Source organism: Ceratina calcarata, unplaced genomic scaffold (genome assembly GCF_001652005.2).
Source record: "Ceratina calcarata isolate Rehan_Ccalc_2016 unplaced genomic scaffold, ASM165200v1 scaffold572.2, whole genome shotgun sequence".
NCBI lineage: Eukaryota > Metazoa > Arthropoda > Insecta > Hymenoptera > Apidae > Ceratina > Ceratina calcarata.
In genome coordinates this window covers 1-9,360 of record NW_017176929.1, presented here as the reverse complement: position 1 = coordinate 9,360, position 9,360 = coordinate 1, and the positions used below count along the sequence as shown (strand labels likewise).

Below are 9,360 nucleotides of genomic sequence, written 5' to 3'. Positions count from 1 at the left end.
GATTCCCACATCCATTTGAATCCTCTTTCAACCCATTCTAAAGTTTAATTCTGCGTACACATTTCGCAAACATTATACTTGGCCATTTTGGAAGCTATAAAACGCCTAAGTACCATCCTCAGTTCCTCGTGTTCCTCCTCTGTAACCCTTCCTAAAACCTGTTCACGTCGAATTAATTTACCGTGTTGCATAATTGAAACATAGGATTTCCTTCCTGAGACTTCTGCGACGAGTTTGAAAAAGTTTGATAGCTCAATCAAAAGCACGAAGAGTTCATAAATATTTATGAACTTTTTTTAAAAGAACATAACATTTAATTGAAAAATTTTAATCCGCGTCCAATTCTTCGATTTCAGGAAAGCTGCTTATTAGAATTTTAGCTTTATAATCTGTTTATGTAATGAGAATCATCAGACAAATATGCACCTTAGTTACTACTTATGGTTTATTGAAATGAAACAAATGTAATTTTAAGGTAATACTAAAAACTTTAATAAATTCGCATTACATGATTGCTATACACTTTTTAAATCATGATCTACCATATGAAAACTGCGCTATTACAACGGAATTGCAAAAATCTGCCAAATCTTACTTTATATTTAAATATCTAACACTGTTTAAGTTAATTGTTTGCACCTCAGGCATTTTTACGATCGCGTGACGCGGAATAGAAAACGCGATCGAGGCACCAGCTGCATGCTATTCGCACGCGCGACGCGTCTACCCTGTCTACGTGTGAATCGATGGCTGTCAAATATTTGCGGCGAGAAAATAAACGTAGTCAGATGTGCATTGAAGAAAAGCAACACGCGTTCGAGACACGTACAAGGAACAATTGTACTGTCTTCGCGATAGAGAACGATCCTGATTTATAGAGTTTGTGACGTGAACAGATATTAGAGTTTAATAATTTAATAAATTTGTTCTTTTTGATCTACGGCTCTCGAGTGATTTTCTACTGGCGAGAAACTGTATCTATCTTATTTAAGTAATTTAACGTCAGAAATATATTTCATTGTGGGTAATTTATCATACCCTTCCTTTTTACCGAAGCTGCAGTACTATTCAGTCTGGAAAATACACCTGCGTACGACAAAATGTTATTCTACACTTTCCTCTTATTTTTCAATATGCCAGAACGGCTCCCTTGTTAGTTGTATCCCCAGTTATAGAATAGCCCGCGTTACCTTTTTATAAGAAATTGCAGGTAATAGGATAATAAGGTGTACAATAGTATAGAACAGAATAACGTAGATATGCAAAGTTGTGAGAAGTAGAATTGTAAATATTTCTTTTCTCATCTATTAATTTTCATTATAAATGTGATTAAACACTTGAGGCTATTCATGTGGAAGCCAGAAGTCTCTTAGATTTTCCAGGTGTGTCCTAAACTAATGTTGTTATCTATTAATTTGTAATGCAAACGAGAATTATCTCCAACATATTTTTCTTTGATACATGCGTATATCAATTTTTATCTGGGGCTATTCAAGAGAAAAATGTAACGAGTAGACTGTGGTTTTTATGTAAAATAAAATATTTCCAAGAGAGGATTGAAAAATGAGATATGATTTGCATTTATGAATTAAATATGATAGGACCCAGGTTTCTTTCAACATTTTCTATGCTTTTGCATACTGAGTGCACTGTTCAATTTATGTATTTTATAAATGCATGAAAATCCGCAATTTGGTATTGAGAAATCTCCAGGCATGAAAGTGGCCTCGTCAACTAACAAGAAGATTCCCACATCCATTTGAATCCTCTTTCAACCCATTCTAAAGTTTAATTCTGCGTACACATTTCGCAAACATTATACTTGGCCATTTTGGAAGCTATAAAACGCCTAAGTACCATCCTCAGTTCCTCGTGTTCCTCCTCTGTAACCCTTCCTCTGCTGATGACGTAAAGTGGAAGTGGAATTCTTAAATGCGTCCAGAACGGTAGTATAAGTCCGGTCACGAAATAGCTACTCTACTTACTGTCTGAACTTGAACGGCACGGGGATCGTGGAACAAAATTACGTGGACAAAATTACGTGGACAGCAAAAGACTGTTGTTAAAGCAAAAGCTCTGTGTTACGCCAAAGGCGAGGAGCCTCAAACAAACTGGCTCAGGCATCAGTTGCTAAGCTGCGATCAAACGTCAGCATAAATCATCGAAATTTATTTATGCAACTAAGTAGTACGCGTTCGTTGAAGCTTGTTACCACTGGAGCATGAGATTCACCTAAACGTTCAATCTCCTTAAAATGTAACTCGAATCGTGTGGGCAACTCTTACTTTGAATAACATACACAGAAACTAGCCGATAATTTCTCTTATCAGTGATTCTAAAATTTGGTTTTGTTCGAACACGTGCTAGTATAATGTTTAGAGCATATAAAAATCATCTTCTATGTTCCAAAAAAAATTCAACAATAAGTTATATTTGTATTTATATATTTTATCATCTTTTAATTTAATCCATTATTTTTTTAATATTTTAATTTCTATCTTTCAATACTTTGATTATCTATTATTTGATTTCTTACAATTTTGAAATATTCACTTATTTTCTGGCTTATTCCATGTTTAATCTTTACATAAGATAACTGGGTCACCTGACTATTGTATCTCCTTTCAAAATATCTAAAAGAATAAATAATGCTGGAATAAAAATGAGATCCTATAGACATTATTCAATCGGCAAGTGTCCTTAATTACATTTAATCGATTCCCAACTGCGAAAATATGGAATTTGCACAAAAAAAGGAAGGAATCGAGATAATAGTAAAAATTTATTTAACGTTATCGGCTGTCGAATATAAAATATTCATCGGTTAGATGTAGCGTCGGTCGTTAGTAAAACTAACGGGCAGCTAACGACGACAGTATCTTTCACAGGAGATCGAAACCAGCAACGAGTGCAAACTGTCCCTTTGTAGAGATAAATTGCTTCCACGAAACGTATTTTAAAGTTCATTGATTCAGTTCCCAGTTAATGTGAATGCGAAGTATTTTCATTTTAAAATTAGATGACAACGGGAATGTATATATGTAGATTCTTATTTCTATCCTCGGGTTCTTCAACTTGAAAAACAATTCTCCACGAACGAGTGCACTCTCGCCGGAAGCGAATGCCCCGAAGCAGAATGCTCACTCGTTTAGGAAGACAACACCCAAGAGAATTTTCTGGTTCATTGATATTCAAGTATTCGAATTACAAGAGATCCTCAAGGCGCTTAGCAGTCCATTAAGTCGCGCAAAATCGATCAACGGCGCCGGTGGGGGAAACGTGGAGACGACGGCGCGAATGTAATATTTATTCAGTTATTCTAGGAATGTAGAAGCTCGCTTATGTGACTCCTCACGGAATTCGTTACTGTAACGCGTAGAGCTTTCGAGCAAGAAAGAATTCCAGATTTCAACTAAAGTACATTTCCCTGCTTCCAGATAAATTTCGTTTGCCTTAGAGATTTAATTTAAGATTCTTTTCAGATCGTATAAAAGTCAACTGATAACGCGTTTCGAAAATGAATAAAAATGGTTGTTAAGGAAACAAGTTGAAAGTTTTATTGCCACGCCGTTTGTCAATGTCTTCTCTCTAAAGTCTTCCTATCTATCTATCGAACAGAAAAGAGCAACAACCTAATTCTATCAACTCTGTTTTAGTGCCATTATTCTTTTGATAATTATCGAAGATGCAACAGCTGGCACGATTTATTTGCACAGATGGACATGTAAAATGGTCGTTGTTCCAGTCGCGGTGGTGGTGACATTTTTCATCTGCTGGGCGCCGTTCCACGCCCAAAGGCTGATGGCTATCTACGTAAAGAACAGCAGAGATAAGACGATACAAATAGTCTATACGATCCTCATGTACGTGTCGGGGGTGTTTTATTTCCTGTCCACGACGGTGAACCCGTTGCTCTACAACATCATGTCCAACAAATTTCGAGAGGCTTTCAAGGTGAGCTACCACTTGTGAATTTCGTGCTCGAGAACTTCCCTGTCATCGTTCCTTCCTACGATTATTAATCACCGTCCACGAGCAACGATTCATGAGCTTCCTCATATTATAACTCTCATCCCTTCGAGTTAATTAAAAGAGCAAATACTTTGAGCTCGACGAAACGCTTTAAGCGAATTGAAGTCCACTTTCAGTCGATGCTGTCGAATCACTGCGGCCGAAAATCTGTCCCGCGGCAGCCGACGTACAGCAGCCTGTCCCGTTGCCCGCGCTCTACGTTTAGGCAGACGGACGATCGTCAGAATTCGCCGTCGATCTCCGTCAGCGACGACAACCAAAAGCTTTGCCTTACGCGAACTACGAACGTGTCCGAGCTGAACGGCTGCATGGAACGGAACGGTCACGAACGGTTATCCGGCTCGAGGGTCAACAGGGGCAGTCGCGAGTACGGCAGAAGCGCGTCGAGGGGATCGAACTCCAGTCAATTAACCACGATGACGACGATTAGCAGGGGTTTCAACGAGGGTAACAACAACGTCGCCGTCGGTCACGTTAACGAGTGTCTGTTGAAGATCCGAAGGCCACCGAGAGCTGTTACTCTTGGTAAGAGAATAAACTGTATTGTGTATTTATTAATTCGTTCCCTTCCTACAATCTTATTCCACTCTATAAGGTAAATGTCTTAATTTTTGTTCACGTTACAATTTTTACTCAAAATTATAGACAATGTTATTATTTTAGAATTGTAGAAAAATGAGTTAGTGAATAGAAAATGTATTTTTGTTAAACTGAAGAAAAATATGCCAATAAATAGGCTTATATGTATATTATCTTAAAATTATAGGAAAATAAAGCAGTGAATAGAAATTGAAATATTTACCTTATACTATTCTAATCTACCTTAATTCAACCCTTTACGCTCGCGTTCTACGTATACATACAGTTTTACTTGTGACCCTTAATGCCTCCATCGATTTCTCTCCCACTTACCTTGTTCTCTTATTCTGCCTTTGTCCCCGTTTCATATATCACCTTGTCCCCTATCAACCTCTACCCTTTATTTTTATCCTTTTCTACCTAAATTCTCTCTCTCTCTCTCTCTCTCTCTCTCTCTCTCTCTTTCTCTCACTCGCTGCCTCTGCATACATTTTGGACTTCCTTTTCCGGTTTTATGCTCTATATTCTACCCTATCTCTTGACATGTCTTCTAACTCATGTGTTTCTCTCTGATATTTCTCCCCACCCCTAATTCTTATCCCCCATCTTCTCCATTCAATATCTCCATCACTCTCTTATCAACTCCTCTCGTTTATTTCTCTTCCACCATACGTTCCTCCAGCACATGACTCTAATCTCCCACACCCCATCCACACCTTCTACATTAAACTTTTTTCTTCGTCTTCCCAGAACCTTCGTGCACTCATTTCATTTTGACCATTCAGCCAAAAACGCGCTATTGTCGACCATTCTTTTTCTTTCGCTCCCTTTCTCAAATAATCAAGTACCTCTTCCCACTTTATTAATTTAAACCAGTAAATTGATTATATTTTGCATCTATTATTTTTTTCCAATTCGCCTTCCCATGAGTTCTCCTTTCCTCTCTTTCTACCCTCCACCAAAATTCTTTCCTATACTTCAGAGTCAGTTTTAATTATTGGTTCGATATTACAATGGAATTTGAACTATCTTTCCGTCACAGGGTTACTGGCTGAAAGACTGAGACAGGGAACCAAAGGGCTGTTCTCCAGCCAGCAGAAGAACGCGGAAACGAAACCGGAGGTACTGCCGCCTTTTCAAAGCCATCCGAGCATCGAGAGCGCCAACACGATCAGCAACTCAAGTTTGCAGGACTACGACGAGACGGAATTCACCGGCACTGAACTGGCTCGATACATGGGCGAACTGAACAACGAACTGATCACTTAACATTCGGTTTATCAAGAACGTAACCGTTACTCCGTTTTGGTGCGAATACTCTATCTCGTTCAATACCGATTGTTAGAGAATCTCGAGAGGCTTAGAATTTGAATTAGTAAACGATCCAGAATGTTTGTATATTTATAAACAGAACGAACGACTCTAAAATTAGAGAAGTGAAACTGTTACCATAACGTAAATGTTTAAAACTGGAAACTAAAGAACGTATTGTAAATAATATCATTCGCAGCTCCTCGACTAGCACTATTCGACTCCTCATCGCGCAGCTGTACTTATTTAACAACCGAGCATTAAAGAAATCATTTCACGCGTCGATGTTAGTAAAATTGTAAGCGAGCTGACTAAAAATACCATCTACGTTTCGTGTATTATTGTATGTACTTCATGTTAACATCGCAACACACTCGCATTCAAACGTTTCACAAATGAAAGTGATAGAAGAATTTCTCCGATAAGTGTTAAATGTTATTTATTTTTGTACGTGCATCGTGTACAATCGTATTCGAATTCTTTACTCCAGAGTAGACAGACGTCAGATACAAAAATACATAAAAATGTATAATTTTAGTGTAACAGAGTCTCATGAAACATGTGCGAGCAAATTGTATTAAAATAAAGTGAATTTCGATTAGTCACGTTATATCGATTACAAAAATATATTTATCAATAGTTAGTCATCGAGAAGAGTTTAGAACAACATTTTTGGACGGCTGTCGAGATACGCTTTGATCTTCGGCAATGATCTGACTTTCTCCTTAAGTTTCTTCAGGTCAGGGAAGTCTTCGGTAACTTCGGTCTTCAGCTGGTTGTTGAGCGTTTCCAGATGTGCAGCAATCTGGAGGTCTGCCCACGTGAGCTGCGTTCAAAATGAAAAATCTCGTTTGAAAAAAAATTATATAATGATCGAAGAGCAAAGCCTCAAGTGAGAAAACATTTATTCCATATTTTGGACTTATTTTCTCATGTAAAATAAATCCCTCCACAGTTGTACCATCAACACTGGAACACCTTGTGTAGAGCACATTTGATAGTAATTAGAATTACCTTTCCACCAACGAGGAATCCTCCGTTCTTCTTTACTTGTTCATCGAGCTTCTGAAGGGTGAAGGGAAGTTTGACATCGATCTCTTGCTTCAATTTCTGCTTTACTTCAGGATTCTTCTCCCACTGCCAGCGCGCCATCACTAGACAAATATTTCAATCATAATCCTGTTTTATTCCTAATGACAATTGTAAAAAAAAGAATTGTGAAAAGGAATCTTACAAACTGATAAATCTGCAACGAAATCGATGGTGGCGTCGATTTCGTACTCTTCGACGTCATTTGCACCGTAAAGATTGTTCCTCTTTGCGATAAGTCGACCGATAGCTTTCGATTGAACGTACGGCTTTCCATCGATCTCCAAAACTGGTACTTGACCCAATGGCATCGCTGGAAATTGTAAATTTTAAATAACCAGTCAAATTTATGTGAATAACAAAAGTTTGCAGTAGATCTTTCACGGAGATATTCTCACTGGATTTAATTTTGGGCCATTCTTCGACGTTGAGAATTTTGTTCTCAAATTCGATACCGCTTTGGTGCAAAAGGTACCTGATTGGCTCACCCAGTCCAGTAAAATTAAAATAAATAAGCTTGTAACTGGACATTTTCTGTAATAAAACAAAGCCTTATCTGCATTTATTAATAATTTTAATTACGAACATGAATTATGAAACAGGATATACGAAATCAGTTGAAGAATAACAGTGTACCAGTGTTAGGAGATAGGATTGCATAATTCAGTAGTCACTGACGTCACTGACTGCCGTCGTTCTCCCACCTATAGTTGCTAGCAAAATACCCTACCTACTCCTTCTACCAGCAAATTGGCTTGATTCCCCTCTCGCAGGAGAACGTCACATTGTTCTCATTATCGCTGCTAAGTTGATTGTCACGTGACCGCGATAACTGNGATTTATGTGCTATGTAGAGTAGATTATACAGTAATTGGAATTACCTTTCCAGCCACTAAGAATCCTCCATTCTTTTTTATCTGTGCGTCGAGCTTCTGAAGGGTGAAGGGAAGTTTGGTGTCGAGCTGGGTCTTCCAGTGCTTCTTTATTACGTCATTTTCTGCCCAGTGGTAACTGCTGACAGCTAGAAAAATATTTCACATACAATCTTAACACGTCAAGCGCCAGACCTGTTCTGCCTTTCTTTTTCAGTAATCAGTGACTGACAGGGCGCTTAACGTGTCAATTAATATGGAGAAAGAAATAATTACCTAGTCTTAAATCCTCAAAGAAATCGATGGTGGCGTCAATTTCGTAAGCTTCAACGTCATTCGCACCATAAAGATTATTTCTCTTCGCGATAAGGCGACCGATAGCCTTCGATTGAACGTAAGGCTTTCCATCGATCTCCAAAACGGGTACTTGACCCAATGGCATCGCTGAAAAATTAATCAGGATTTTAATTGATTGATTAAATTTATCTGAATAAAACAAAAATTGATGATAATTCTTATGATATTTTTACCGGCTTTAACTTCAGGCTTCCAGTCATCGAAGGTCAAAAGTTTTTCTTCGTACGCGATGCCGCTTTGGTGGAGGAGAAACCTGATTGGCTCACCCAATCCGGTAACATTGAAATAAATCAGCTTGTAACTGGACATTTTCTGTAAAAAAAAAAACAAGACTTATCTATATACTTTTACCTGCATTTGCTAATAATTCTAATTACAGAACATTTAATTTAAGATTATTTGACAAAGTGATCTTTGTATCCTGAGATTCCAGAATTGTTTGTTTCCCGTATTCTGCATTCCACACACATCGTATGCTACGAACGTAGTGCGATTACCTAACGAGTTGCAGTTGTTGATTCTAAGTTAATTAATTGCATATTATCTTTACTATTAGATCGACAAGGAAGTAATTCCGGTTTTTTAAATGCTGGTCATTTGTTAAAACCAAAATTATCCTTTTGCCAACCCAATATTTGCAACATGTGGCGAAATTCTAACAAACACACATATGCATGCGATAAGCATGCATATGTGTGTTTGTTAGAATTGCATATGTGTAAGTATAAGTGAGATAATAGCCTTCACAGCCGTGGCATTGAAAATGATTAGTAGTACCTGCCCGGTCTTTCTAAAGTTCGTTTCATTAATCTACAGAGAACATAAATCTAGCTAGTAAATTAACGATAACACTGTACCATTCTAATGAACTATTAATTAACGGAATGTAATTATATTTCGCAGTTCTTTTAATTGACATGTAAATATATGAATTACGAGACACTTAACCGTATGAAGAATTATCGGATTTATTATGAATAATGAGAATATGATTAAAGTGAAACTTACGAAGATTTCAATTCCAAGTAATAATGAACGAGTGATACGACCGCTCTCGAGTTACTGACTGCCGGCTGCGTTGCGTTGCAGCGTATTCAACTACTCATCAGCTCCCATCTCC

At 37.7% G+C, this 9,360-nt stretch overlaps 3 protein-coding genes across 4 annotated transcripts in view; 1 reads left to right on the top strand and 2 right to left on the bottom strand.

The window, feature by feature from the left end:
* LOC108629543 (glutathione S-transferase-like) overlaps positions 1-9,354 on the bottom strand; it is an 11,556-nt gene extending 2,202 nt beyond the window's left edge. Inside the window, exons 1-4 of the mRNA XM_018032291.2 lie at positions 9,249-9,354; positions 8,414-8,552; positions 8,160-8,327; positions 7,893-8,032 (exon numbers count right to left, since the gene is read on the bottom strand). Of these exons, the coding sequence (XP_017887780.1) occupies positions 7,893-8,032; positions 8,160-8,327; positions 8,414-8,549 (444 nt within the window). The 5' untranslated portion in view covers positions 8,550-8,552; positions 9,249-9,354. The remainder of the gene's footprint in view (positions 1-7,892; positions 8,033-8,159; positions 8,328-8,413; positions 8,553-9,248) is intronic.
* On the top strand, positions 3,715-6,532 carry LOC113464876 (uncharacterized). The gene is made up of 3 exons (XM_026817380.1): positions 3,715-3,954; positions 4,128-4,557; positions 5,654-6,532. The coding sequence occupies exons 1-3, from the start codon at positions 3,730-3,732 to the stop codon at positions 5,878-5,880; spliced, it is 882 nt and encodes a 293-aa protein (XP_026673181.1). The 5' UTR covers positions 3,715-3,729; the 3' UTR covers positions 5,881-6,532.
* Positions 6,345-7,741, bottom strand: LOC108629542 (glutathione S-transferase-like). 2 transcript variants are annotated; one of them, XM_018032290.2, is made up of 5 exons: positions 7,648-7,741; positions 7,410-7,545; positions 7,157-7,324; positions 6,937-7,076; positions 6,345-6,748 (listed from the first exon to the last, which is right to left on the bottom strand). In XM_018032290.2, exons 1-5 carry the CDS (start codon positions 7,669-7,671, stop codon positions 6,581-6,583), a joined length of 636 nt encoding a protein of 211 aa, XP_017887779.1. In that variant the 5' UTR covers positions 7,672-7,741; the 3' UTR covers positions 6,345-6,580. The 2 variants fall into 2 exon arrangements, with proteins under 2 accessions (XP_017887779.1, XP_017887778.1); XM_018032289.2 differs by having other exon boundaries at positions 7,621-7,727.
* Positions 9,355-9,360: the final 6 nt, after the last annotated feature.